Source organism: Aulostomus chinensis, chromosome 18 (genome assembly GCF_037954235.1).
Source record: "Aulostomus chinensis isolate RoL2024-O1b breed Wild chromosome 18, RoL_Achi_v1.0, whole genome shotgun sequence".
Lineage (NCBI taxonomy): Eukaryota > Metazoa > Chordata > Actinopteri > Syngnathiformes > Aulostomidae > Aulostomus > Aulostomus chinensis.
This window is the reverse complement of record NC_141337.1, coordinates 17047501-17061745: the sequence shown is the minus strand read 5'-3', so window position 1 is coordinate 17061745 and position 14245 is coordinate 17047501. Positions and strand designations below refer to the sequence as shown.

The 14245-nt window shown below is 44.6% G+C and overlaps 1 protein-coding gene across 1 annotated transcript in view; it reads left to right on the top strand.

Annotated features, from left to right (window-relative positions):
- The window catches only part of LOC147245449 (rho GDP-dissociation inhibitor 1-like), a 30478-nt gene continuing 16233 nt past the window's right edge, over nucleotides 1–14245 (top strand). Inside the window, exons 1-2 of the mRNA XM_086185658.1 lie at nucleotides 1–174; nucleotides 425–593. Coding sequence (XP_086041784.1) covers nucleotides 521–593 — 73 coding nt within the window. The 5' untranslated portion in view covers nucleotides 1–174; nucleotides 425–520. The remainder of the gene's footprint in view (nucleotides 175–424; nucleotides 594–14245) is intronic.

The window sequence follows — 14245 nt, the reverse complement described above, 5'->3', positions numbered from 1 at the left end:
AATCAGCGCCCGCCTGCCCCTGTTAGCTTCCAGTGCCCTGCTGCACGCAAAGAACAAGCAGTTAGCTTGTTAGCATTTTAGCCCCAGCTGCATTTCTTTTCTATCACTGCGCTCTAATTTACTGAAGGGAGGAAGGAGAAGAAGAAAAAGAAGAAGAAGAAGTGCAGAAAGCTGGTACTTGTGGTTTCTGCCTCCCCCTCCCTCCCCATCCTCTCTCTCTGTAGCTCACACACATCCCCATCTCCTCCACACCCACACCCAAGGATACCCTCCCTGCCTCTCTGCCTGTGTCTCGCTCACACCAGTCCTTGTCCTCTCTCCCCTCACACTATCTTTTTTTCATTTTTTTCCTTCATGGGAGGGGATGCTCATCTGACCCCCTTCTCTTCCAGCTAAGACTTTTGTGGATGCTCTCCTCTTTAAGGTGTTGCTGTACTTTTCTTGCTACCTGTGGAGACTCGCCGGTTCGCTGGTTCTTCAAACAACTGTCGCACTGAGTGCAGCCCCACAGAAAGGCACCATGCTGGGATTGGATGTGTGTGAGTTCGGGGGTCAGTTGCTGGAGCTGCTGTGGCTAACTATGTGCTATAGAGGTGAGATGATGCAGGACTGTGTGTGCGTGCGTGTGTGTGTGTGTGTGTGTGTGTGCGCGCGCGCGCGGCACGCTCTTAATCATTACAACTTTACTGATTCAAGTTACGTCACAGTGCATGAAAGCCTGGTTGATTTGTACCTGAGGTGATTTATACATGAAATAAGATTTATATGTGTGTGTGTTAGTTTTTGTAAATCTGTGCTCTGGAACGTGTGTATTTGCGCGCGCGCGCGTCTGTTTGTGTGTGTACGCGCGCCATATGTCTCTGTGTTGGCGGGTGTGGACATTTTTATGTCCAACTTGAAGCGGTGCCAAGACAAGCCAAACTGATCAATACCTATTGAACACGTTCTGTGTGTGTTACTCTTTATGTAAGTGTGTGTGTGTGTGTGTGTGTGTGTGTGTGTTTGAGTGCATTTGTGTGCTGCTACATTTTGTAATTATGTGCATGATCACAAACCCATAGTCATATTTCCATCACTTCAGAGAACATTACATCATCTTAAACTGATTCCGTTGGAGGACAAGCACCAGCTCCAACCCACCTCCTCTTAACCCAACCCTACACTCACTTTCACCCTTAAAATGAATGATTGACTATATGGGCCCCTAAAAATGTGACTGTGTCATAGATTTGTGTCCCCACAACATGAGGAATACCTTGTACATGCAAAAAAAAAAGTGTGTGTTTGTGTGCGTGAGTGTGGGTGGGTGATGACACAGCGTATACAGGAGACAAATGATGTCACCTATATCTGAATGCTGATGAATTGGGTAATACTACCTTTGCAAGGCCCTAAACCAGATGTAGTTTATATGGACGCCTTTCCAATCAGGGACAAAAGACGTGTCCCACCTTGTTAAAAGCCTGAATTTTTCATCTATGGTTGAGGTTAGGGTTGGGCAAGTAGTTGCTGGGTTGAGAAATTAGCAAGTCCATATGAGTACTTCAAAAGTGACCTCAGTGTGTGCGATCACTTCACTGCAGTAGTGCTGAACAGTGACAGATGGAGGAATATTACAGGGGTTTCCCCTCAAACAGGTGTGTGTGGAGGAGTGTGTGTCTGTGTGTGTACGTGGGTGTGCGTAACAAAGAAAAAGAGACAGTGAGGGAAATAAATTGGACACAGAGAGGGAACGGTAGAAAAAGAAAGATCCTGTTGATGCGAGGGTCTTGGAATGATTGGAGAACAAATAAAGCTTTAGAATGAGGGGAGTCCATGAATAATCTATCCCATCACCTCTATGAATTTCAAACAGCTATTTGAATCGATCGATCTGCTCCAGTCAGGATCCCTGTGCTGCAGCGTTCGCTCCGTTCTTGCTGCTAATTAATGTTCCTCTTCTGGCGTCATAAAGTTCAAATGTTCTTTATTTCCTCAAGTGGAGACAATTGCTCTTCCACCTGCCATTAAATTGGATTTATGTCATAAAGTGTTACAACAGTTAAAATGAAGAGCGAGTGTGGAGCCTTTCAGGCACGGGCCCAGTTGTTTAACAGCATTAGTGTCAGCTAATGTTTCATCCTCACCCGGGAATATGTAGTACTTGTCTTAAGCCAGTTCACGATGCTGGAGATGGAAGTTGATGATGAAATATCTCAAAAACAATCATTGCACTGGTTTTGAATTCCAACGGCTTTGTGATTTAGAATGTCAAAAACTGTTAAATTTCCTGGCACATACATTTGGTTCTGCCACACCTCATCCAGAGCCGTTCATGATGACGCCACTTTCAGGTTGATATTTTTGTTTATATTGCTGCATATCCAAGGCTATTATCGTAGGAGTTTGTATTCATCATCAAAAACTTAGGTTCCTGGACCTCATCGAGCATTTATTGGTCAAAGTTTTGGTTTATCAATACCTGTGTTGTGTCTATTAAAGCCTTTTTTTGCAACTAAAAATGCTAGCCAGGTACTCATCTGGAAGCACCCAGCTGGGAGGCTACAGAAGACAGAATTTAGGCACAAAAACGAGCACTTCCTCTGGTCTTTGCAAATAAAGTCTCAACTCATTTCCACGTAGGCCTTCTAGTTTCCATCAATATATTGCATGGATGATGCCCCCTCCTGTTTGATATAAGTATCTGCATTTCTTTACTAATGGCTATTTGCTAGCAAGTAGGCTACTAGTAGCTAATAGGCTGCTATAGCTAGTCGCTATAGTGCATTCCGTTTCTACTGGGAACTTGTTTTCGGAGTAGTCTTCCGAGTTCCATAGCTGGAATGGACAAATGAAACACCCCCCTGATATCGGAATTCCAAGTTGTTAACCTGGATTAACCTCAAATGACCATGAGTTCACAAACCAAGATGGCTGCTCCCACCATCAGTTGTGTGAAACGCTTTGAAAATATACAGTTTTTGGGCACCTTAATGTCTAATTCGTCACATTGATTCAATCGTGCACCCAGTACTGTTCCAGTTTTATCTGTAGACACGTTGCTAGGATGTTAATGTGTGCAAACACAGAATGTTGGTATTGACTTTGCTAAACAGCCAAGATGTAAGGCAGTGTTTGCAGCTGCCTATTAGCACTACAGTGGGTCACAGCAGCAGGTAAACGCAGGTGTAATCTAATAGATTGATTGATCAAATTAATTAGGGTCTTCCATTTAGTGACAGACATTCTAATGCATCGGCAAGCACAAATACCCAAGCCCTGACTACTTCAGCGAAACAGGACATTAACTATTTACGCACTCGCCTGTTTTGAAAATGTTGGCAGCCACTGCCAGCATACAATGCCACACTATAATACCGCAGGTTTCAGATGGTTCAGTATCTGGAAATGATCCAGCTGTTGAAGCACATGTGTGCAGCTGCTGCACAGAAATAAATAGTATTAACCAGTATGCTAGGTATCCTCCCTGTGAACATGCTATGTTTCAATGTAAATCAAATTACTACCGTGCCCAGGTAGCTTAGCTGCTGGCTAACTCTAGCTGCTTTCCTAGCCTAGCCTAGCCTAGCCTATACGATAGCTTTGATATGGAAACTGCAGGTCAAGTCCCTTCAGACCTCAAATCCAATTTAGGTGTGAGAAGTACCGCATCTTTCATTAACTGATTGCACCAAATAGGAAAAAGCATAAATATATTTTCAAAACGTATTTGTCAGAAATGCCTTCAAAGGTTTTCTGACATCGCACGTAAAAGTCTCAGTTGGGTTTCAATTTCAAAGAAATGGATGAGATTTTTGTTGAAGTATTAGGCAGCGACATCAGGGTTAAAACAGTTGAGGACAGAGGGGAGAGGAAGGTGGGCTGGAAAACACAGCAGGAGGAGTACGGAGAACAAGAAAAGTGAAAATGGAAACGATTGTAAGCTGGGAGATGTAGAGAGGGAAGAGGCAAGAAGAAATGCCTTCTCATATCAGAAAAGGAAGATGAGGGGATGAAAACATACTGCGAGGCAGACAAAGGGATGAAGGTGATGTTTGACACGTTCTGTGAGCTGCTGTTACCAGGAAGGGAAGGAGACCAGCTCAGGATAATTTACAAAGCGCATGAGTGTGAGAGGGAAGGAGAGAGAGAGGGTGAGGCCCATGTGGCAGATCTCTCTTCATGAGCTGTCAGTCAGTGAACCCCAGCACAGGCAGCCAGCCTGGAAGCGTGGAAGCAGGCGAACTGAAACCCTTGTGTTTTCCTCTTTATGTCATTATTTCCCTGCATTTCATACCTTACTTCCCACCTCTCTCATCCTCTCATCTGCCTCTTTGGATCTTTCTTTTTTCATTCGCCATCCCTTTATTACCTCCACCTCCCTCCATCCCGTCACCTCTCTTTCACACTCTCCCGCTGCCGGATTATACATCATAAAGTATCACCTCCGCTCTTCACCCTTTCATCCCCCTCTCATAGTTCCCTCCCTAAACCTCTCACACCTTCTCCTCTGTTTTACCGCGCTCACTTCTGTGCCAGCACACTCACATACTTTACACATTCTGTCAGGGTCTACTGTATCTGCTTCTCACATCGTCCCTCCTCCTTCTTGTGTCCCAGCTGTGATAAATGAGGTTGTATGGGTGAGCAGACACATATGAGACTAATCATGTCGGTCAATTAGACAACCTGCCGTCTCCGCCAGACTGACAGAGCAGCTCAAGACAAATTACTCTGTATGTGTGCGGAAAACCGTAGCACGATTGCTGCTGTCCTCAATCAGTTCTGTTGAAATATTGATCAGCGATACAAACAAACAAAACCTTATTTGATTACCAAAAAACCCCCCCAAAAAACAGTCTGGTGTTAAATGTAAAACAATTATTGTTTTATCTGAAGGTGCCATGTGTATCCGTTCTCTTAAAAGATGCTTATTTCTTCACATTCTATTGGGAATTTTAGATGATTTTTGAAAATGTTAAGGTTTTTAATAACCACAACTGTGGCCACAAGTTCCGATTACGGATTACCGTTGAATTTCCACCTCTCATTCTTCCGTGGTACTGAAAGTAGTAAAGCAGTAGCACAGGAGTCAGCAACGGCCTGCTCAGTGGTATTAGGGACAGTTAATATGAACATTAGCAGAGATGTAAGCTACCATGAGCTAGCAGGCTTAACTCAATGCTGTCAAAGGGAAACTCCAGTGTCTCTTGGTGCTTATCAACACTTCCCCCAACAATCGATGAAGTCTTACGGTAATGACTGTTATTGCTGTCATTTGATAGAGGGCGCTCTCGCGCACCTTGTGACAGACACCAGGCAGGGTTTGCAGCGCCACCCTCCGCTCCCACGCGAGTCGCGACCCCGGTGGAGGTTTAGTTGACTGGCAAGGGCCCTCGGGGTGTTGATGTGTGAGCTGTAACGTTACATTGCGACTTGCACGATGTCGTTTAAACGATAATACAAGACGGGTTCTTAAGAGCTGGATTTACCAAAGTATTTAGAGAGGGAGAGGAGAGGCCTCAGTGTGTTGTCTGTGGCGAGGTGTGAAGCAACTGAAGTTTGAAACTCACCAAACTGGAGACACATCTCCAAACTAAGCACCCTCAGCACCGTGATGAGCCAAATAGTATTTTTCATGTGTAGGGGAGGTCTTCAAGAAATTGTGTTTTTACAGCAGAAAAGTAAGTAATTTGATTTTAAATCATGTTTATGTTGCACTTGAAGTGTTAGCTACATGTGTTTAGTTGCTCTGGTTGGTGTTCCTTAGCTAGTTGGACAATAATATGTTGTTAGCAAGCTAACGTTGTTGGTCACGGAGTTTGCTGGCTTTGTGGCATAGGCAGATGAATTAGGCATTATTCAACATTATTTTGTCAGCGGAGAAGAAGCTGAAAAAGGAAAAAAAGGGAAAGAGAGATTAGCAAGGGAAAAATGGAGAGAGATACTGTAAGGTGTCTCCCTAAATATGTGGGAGCTGCGGCCATTTTTATGTGTACCGTTGCTATGGTGACACAGGCTTGCTTGCGTCAAGTGGCCGATTATTCTATTGATCTTATGTTGAGTTCTGGGGAGTTCTACTTTGGGTCTTAAGCTGAAAAAAATTTGTGAACAGCTGCTTTATAGAATACACTTTCCAAGTTGCTTCATTATTAAACAATAATGAGCCAAAACAAAGAAAGTAATCTTGATTTGCTGGACCAGTATTAATATCAGCCATTGGACCGATCTCAACGTACGTAAAAAATTACCAATTTTTATCAATATCAATGATGTGCCAATATTATTGTGCATCCCTATTCCACAGTAATTAAAACAAATGGTTACCTGGTTATCCTACCTGCCTGATATATCTTAGGTAGTTATTGATAAATAAGGGATTGGACGTTAATCCAACACAAAGAATCAGTGAATTTTAGAATGGCTTGGAGGGATTATACTGTAGATGTCATCTGACCTGGAAGCACCGTGTTTACGCGGGTTTACTTAGCTGGGCCTGAACAAGAATATGGATAAAAAAAAACAACAACCTATTGGCCCTCATGCATTCTGCCCAGCTGCCATTGCCTTTCACATGAGGGTTACATCTTGGCTGTTTGTTCCCGTGCAAAGATGTCCTGAACATCATTTTTTGGGGTCTTGTTTTGTTTTAGGCATGAAAAAAAACTGAATACAGTTCAAATGCAAGCTGTGTTTCTGCCCTCATCCCAAACTAGAATTGACTGCTGCAAATTTGCACCCAAACCCTATTGAATGGTATGTTGGGTGTGCAGGATCTCACTTGGTGTGAAGCGCTGCAGTGTCAGTCGTTAGACTGATGCCTCCTGTCTCAGTTGCTGCGATCATTTGTTTGTCATCTCAGGCTTTTATCATGAGGAAACATAAGAAATGAAATTTCGACGATTCGCTGGTTAGCATGATGAAGAGTCCTCGGTGCTGAGGGGGCGTCTACAGTGTTGCAGGTGACGGATCGATTGTGGTGGTGTTGTGGCAGAGGAGGCCATGCAGTGACAGCGTTTAAAGTGATGAAAGCCCGCGGCCCACATGACCCGCTGTAATGTGTTGATCTATTTTTTTTTTACTGCCGTTTCCTTCATTGTAAAAGCTGTTATTGGCTTTGCGTAGCCTTGAAAGAATCTTTTTGTGTGTGTGTGTGTGTGTGTGTGTGTGTGTGTGTGTGTGTGTGCACGTGTGTGTTTCATTCTCCCAGGGGCCTTGTTATAGTATTAGAAGCGAGCAGTGACAGTGGGCCTCAAAGGACAATATTGAATAGCAAATTAGGACTTATGGCACACACACGAACATCCTTGTACTTATATCTTTATGAGGACTTTCATTGATGTACTTTAACATGTTCCCTAGCCCCTCCCCCTAAACCTAACCCTCTCAACTGACTGCCTGACCCTAACCTTGACCCTAAACCAAGTCTTGACCTTCAAACGGCCCTTTGAAGATGTGAGGACTGGCTAAAATGTCCTCACTTTCCAAAAATGTCCTCACTCTGTTGATTAAATGCATATTCTAGTCCTCAATATGTAGCAAGTACAAGAACAGACACACATAGTGTGAGAAAGCTTTTCCTGATACAGTTTACTGGGTAAAGAGAAAAAGAGGTACATGGAGTTTCATCTCTAATGTAATCTTTTATTTAAACTTCTGTTTGATTTAACTCTCCTTTCACAACAGTGTTGTTAATAAATTGCAATTCGAACTTTGAAGTGCCGCCGTGATGGATCATGATGCCAAAAGCTTAGGCTGCCAATTTAAAACTGTTTGGTGAATAATTCAAACATATTTCTTTTTCTGATGAAGCAGCTCTCCTTTTTCTCTTCCACACACAGTGATGATTAGTTCAAATATTTAAGTTTTCCGTCTTGACCACAAGTGAAGTAACTGTTGGCTACTGCAACTGCAGTTTGATACTACACAACGCAAGTATATTGAAGGTGTGCAGCCTCTCTGTGCGCTAGAGATTTACAATATTTCAATTTGTATGACTTTCCGGTGTTTCCTTGGAGGAGACTTTCCTCACAGGAAGTTGAGTTCTCCACATGCGCACTGCAGATACAGGATATGACACAATGGTGGCATGCATGCAAAAAGAAGAGTAGCTTTATAGTCTTTCGTATGAAGCAGAATTGGAGAGAAAGGATAGCACAAAAAAGTGTGTGATCACTCCATGAGAGAGAAGTTGCCGTACGATTTGATTTACTCACACGTGCCGCTCCTGGGTCCGTTTGAATGTCCTCCGATGACGTCAGTATTTCGTTCTAATATACACCTTCTGGTGCAACATGTGCACATGGTGCACATCATCAGTGTTGTATCCTGGGGTCACGGGGTGTTTCGGGTCTCACAACAGAAACCCTCGCCCAGGCGACCCAGCCAGGGTGATCCAGTCCCGGCTTGTGTCTAGCTAGCTTTTGTGGTCCACGGATCGCCCCGCTTGATCCACAGCCATCTGGACGCCTTCTCTGCTGCGTCGGCAATGTTCTTGATGGCTTTTCTGTGCTGCAGTCCCTTCACTCCCAGCACCTTGAGTGCCCTGCTGAGAGACTGGCCGGCAAATCCTCTGCAACCGACCTCGATGGGGTTGCATCGGGTCCTCCATCCCTTGCTTCGGCATTCACCTGCCAGCTCCTCGTACTTGGCCCTCTTCCTCTCAAAGGCCTCCTCCATCCGGTCTTCCCAGGGGACAGTCAACTCCAGCAGGACCACCTGTCTTGTTGACTCTGACACTAGGACCATGTCAGGCCTGAGTGTGGTCACTGCAATGTTCTCCGGGAACTTGAGCTGTCTCCCTAGGTCGACCTTCAGCTGCCAGTCCCGAGCTGTTGCCAGCAGCCCCCCTGCCTGACTCCGGAACTGCTGGGGCTTCTCCCCAGCCCTAACAAAGGCGATGTACTGCCTTGATGGTTGCTGGCCTTTACTGGTGGACATCCCTGTGCAGATGGCCTCTGCGATGACCCGCAGCACTTGGTCATGGCGCCAGCGGTAACGGCCATCCCCCAGTGCCTTAGGGCAGCAGCTCAGGATGTGCTCCAGCGATCCAGTTCTTTGGCAGAGGGGGCACAGTGGGTTCTCGGCCAAGCCCCAGCGGAAGAGGTTGGATGGACTCGGGAGGACGTCGTACACCGACTGGATGAGGAACTTAATCCGGTGTGACGCAGATCGCCATAGCTCTGTCCACGTTATCTTCCGGTCAGCTGCCTCCTCCCATCGGGTCCACGCCCCCTGCTGCCGCATCCCTACTGTCCTACTGCAGCGGGCTTCCTCCACTCCTGCTCGGACCTCCTCCTGGATCAGCAGCCACCTTTCCTTCCCCTGGGTCTTGTTGTAGGAAGGTCTTGGGTTACTCCCGAGTCCTGCCCGTCCAGAAGCCACTTTTCCATCCAGCTCGCTGTGCCGCAAGCGGGATTCAGCCTGGTCAACCGCCTCTTGAGCCCTCCACTTCCTGCCAGTCCTCACTTCTATGCCTGCCGAGGAGACTTTGGTGTCACTGGAGTCTCTGCACAGCAGCACCTCTCTTGCTCGGGTGACCATAAACTCCTCCATCAGACTACTGAAGGGCAGTTTCAGCTTGTTGTTCCTCCCGTACAAGGCGATGCTGCTGAGGCTTCGTGGAAGGCCCAACTACTTCTGTAGAAAGGAGCTGACCTTCCTCTCGAAGCACTCGACGGTGGTCATCGGCACGTCGTAGACCAGCAGTGGCCAGAGGAGTCGTGGCAAAATGCCATGCTGGTAGATCCAGGCTTTAAACTTTCCTGGTAACCCTGACTTATCCACTGCTTTCAGCCAGGTTCCCAACTCCTCAGATGTTGCTTGGAGTGCTGCGGTGTCCTTCAGGGTGCAGTCGTAGATCTTGCCTAGACTCTTGACTGGCTTCTCTCCCACAGATGGAATCTGGGTGGCCCCTATTGAGAAGCGAAACCGGCCTGTAACCTTCCCCTTCCTCACCACCAGGGACCTTTTTTCAAACTCATCATAAAAAAGAAAAGGGAAAAAAAAAAACAGAATATGGCCATTGTCTTGGGTTGAAGAGGCATTTTGATACATTTGAAAGCCGAGCATAAAACTAAAGTATTTCTATCACTGTGAAGCTGCAGCAGTAGGAAATGTTAGATTTGCATCAGCAGTGACTTCATTCAGCATTTTTCAGCACATCCAGCTTATAGTAGCTGAGGGCATGCGACTCACTCACCACCGTGTTAACATGTTCTGTTATAGGCGTTTATTTAAATAGGAATCTTCAAGCTTATTACCTCGTATTCCCTTATGATTTTTTTTCTTTTCAACGTAGTATCAAACCACCTTTTTTATTGCTTTAAACCTAATGGTTGCCATCAGGGTAATGAAGACACAGGGATTTAATCTCAAACCTGCATTTTAATAGCGAGTGTACACAGCTCGAGCAGATTAGACAAATGTCAACAAAGACTAAACAGAGTGTGTGTTTTTGAGGTCTCTGGTGAATCTCCATATCCCTCTCCCCCTGAAGCCTCCTCTCTCATGCCAGATTGCACTGTTGGTTTTTAGATGGTGGTTCAGCTGTAAATACCAGCAGAAGAGCACTAAATCTGTGTCTTGTGCTTTTGCATACTTTCTAACACAGGCATCTAGTTAGGCTTAACAACCTATTTGACATAATTTGATTCGGCAACAACACCATTGAAAATATCAGCTGATATTTGATGCTTTCAGATAAAGCTCTCCGTGAATTTGTTTTTTCTTTTTAACACAAAAACTGGAAGACAAACTGTTTTGCATTCACTCAACCAATCACAATGAAGATAAATGAATACCTAGTTCTTTAACGATTAAGTTTGGCACTTAGACAGTGCCCTGAGGGACATTTAAAGCCATATGAATAATAAATAACCTCCCTATAGCACAGTAATAAAACACTCCTTTTTTCAGGGAGGATTAATACTTGTAGGAACTGTTTTGTTTCTCTGTGTTTGTGTTTTGTCTGTGTGTGTGTGTGTGTGTGGGGGGGGGCAGCTTTATTTCTTTATTCCTCACACCTTAACAGAGAGAGATCATTGATGTACGTGTGTGTAATGACGCTGAAGATGGTTTGAAAAGCCGCTGGGGTAATGAGGCAGTTTTTATGAGCATCAAAGAATATCCACCGGTTAATATCACATCACAGATGGGCACTGAAAGACACACTCGCACACACACACTCTGCTGGCTAGCTTATATCAAATGCCTGATTCACACAATATGGAGGATTTTAACGATGTGTGTTTTTAGGCTCAAATCGTCTTATTTCTTACGTCGTAGATCAGAAAAAGAACTGAATCTCTTTTTCTTCCTTTTTGTGACTGGTAAAAACTGATTGTTAGGACACAGTAAAGACACGTTTGTGGGGGCGTAACTTCTATCAATGCACACAAGGTGATCCATGTATACAGATTCAGATAATGGGGTGTAGTTGGTTAATGCATTTCCAGTTATAAAACATTATTTTGGACTCAAATCCAATTCAGAACAGACATGTAACCATTAAAACTGCAGGTGTGCAAATACCTGAGTAATCTCTATAAACAGAACCTGTTGGCAGTGGAGGAAATGTCCGAACATGGAAGCCTCTGGTCACTGTTTTTCATTTGAGCAGCTTTTAATGATCACGCCACCTCAGTTGTGTCCACATAAACAATCCTTGCGAAGTGCAAAAGAGATGGAGTGCATTGGCCGAAACGCAGGGCTGGAAGAATAACTGCTGTCTTTAACAAAGCTCAAAAAAAGTCAGCTGGCTACTTTTGAAAGAATCCCCTCCTATCCATCGTCTGAAACGTCTCAAGTTGCCTGTAAACATTGAGAAACGGAACAAGGAAGGCTTGGACTGGGTATTTTTGGCAACACTGTAAGCCTGAACTACAACACCTTGCTCCCGGAGGTGAAGTCCTCATTCATAGATGATGGCTTCTGAGATTGGTACAACAGGGATGAAAAGGGTGACAATAATATTTTGGGTGTCGAAAAAAAACAAATTGTCTTGAGTCAGGCTGCACCAGTAGGTCTCTAAAGACTCTCCTGCTGGTCCAAAATGCTGCTGCCCGCGTGTTGACAAGAACTGGTAGAAGAGACCATGTCTCTCCTGTACTGGCTTCTCTGCATTGGCTCCCTGTCAAATTTAGAATAGAATTCAAAATTCTCCTTCTAACATACAAAGTCCTCAACCATCAGTAGCTCATAGTCCCCTATTACCCAGCTAGAACCCTTCGCTCCCAGGATGCAGGGTTACTGGTGGTTCCTAGAGTTTGTAACAGTAGAACAGGAGTCAGAGCCTTCAGCTATCAGGCTCCCCTCCTGTGGAACCGTCTCCCAGTTTCGGTCCGGGATGCAGGCACCCTCTTGACCTTTGAGAGCAGACTTTTTGATCAGACTTATAGTTGGGCTGCTTAGGCTGGTCCTTAGATAAGCTGCTATAGGCTAAGACTGCTGGGGGATCTCCCATGGTGCACTGGGCTTCTCTCTACTCCTCTCTGTCTTCCTATATGTGTCATACATAAATATTACTCATACATATTACTAACTCGTCTTCTTCTACGGAGCCTTCAGGCTCCCCTCATCCCAGATCCCGGGTGCTGCTGGAGGAGGCTGCAGACCTGAAGAGGCTCAAGCTACCACCCGTAGCTCCACCTGCTCATGTCCCCGTCTGTCCATCAGTCTCTTCCTTTTCTCTCTCTCTTTATCTCTGTCCCACTCTTTCCTTCTGTATATCTGTCTTCCTCCATTATCTGTCTTTGTCTCTGCCCCGCTCTCCTGCTCTCTTTCCCCCCAACCGGTCAAAGCACCGTCCCCACTGATCCTGGATCTGCTCCATGTTCCTGCCTGTTAAAAGGAAGGTGTTCATCCCTGCTGTTGCAGGATGTGCTGCTGATGGAGAATTGTTGGGTGTAAATTCACTGAAGGAGTGAGGTACTGGACCTGCTCTACCTGGAAAGAGTCATGAGAGAACTTCTGTTGTGATTTGGCACCAGACAGATAAAACTGACTTGACTTGAGTTTTAATGCTCTTTGCAGCTATTACAACTGGTCAGTAAAAGACAGGACATGGATGCGTCATTTTTCGCCGCAACCACAACCGCACCTAAAAGTAAAACAGTCTCAAGGTCAATTTATTTCAGCTTCCTGTCATTTCATTTTCTTTTATTCCTAACAGTATCCACACAAGGGTCTTTGCAGTGAAGATACTCATCATTTTCAGTGAGCTTGGAATTTGCCCCTTGCAATCTCACACTAATGCTAACATTAGCGCCCCGTTGAGCTAATTTACATGGTAAATAACATAGGTTAGTCTTAGCTAACTGTATAAACCAATGTTCCATGAATTATGATCCAAATCAGATTTTAAAAAGCCTTTATTTAAAACACGTTGGTTACAACAGTATTAGTCTTGCTAACACTTGAAGCACAAGGAAAACAAAACCCTCCTGTCTCGTAATTGTTAGTAACACGGTGACTTGATTAGCGTTGAATGATTTAATCCCAGAACCGTCACATCACTAACACTGTCTATGTTAACAGTAACGATCTGTGCATGATTCACAAAAATCTTGTTGTGCTAATTAACCAACCTAACCTTAATTTACCATCATTTAATCTCATTAAGCTGAAGATGTCCTCTACCCATCGCTGATTTATTACAACAAAAACACAATAAACCAGCATCTGCTACTGGCCGAGTAGTTATTTAAAAAAAAAAATCCCTTGAAATCTCCCCAAGAATCGTATTTTTTTATGGACTACTCTATCACAGATCCAAAACTGCGTTTTATTCCCTTTGTCGTTATATCAGAATGAGTCCTTAGACAAATCAATAGAGACTAGAGGGAGTAAGCGATGTTAAAACAACCCTTCCTCGTGAAAGTAAATTATGAATATTGATAGACTGGCATATTGAAGGTGGCAGTGTATCTCTGAGGAGCGAACCCCACCTTTCGATGTAAATGTCAATTAATATGGTCTCTGTGACGGGTCGGCGGGCAAAGAGGAGACCTTCAACATGGAGCTCGGATGTCAGAGGAACCCGGTTTAACAGTAGCACAGAATTGCTGCTCGTGTGGGGGTGGAGAGAAGCGTTTGATGTGTAAATAAAGCAGGGCGAATCGCTTATGAAATCATGTACCGTCCATATCTGACACACTACTGCAATGTTTAATATATACTAAAACTTTGTGCACGTGCGCGTGCGCGTGTGTGTGTGTGTGACAAAGATAGATTTTTTAGCTCTTATACATCAAACCTGAAGTTCATG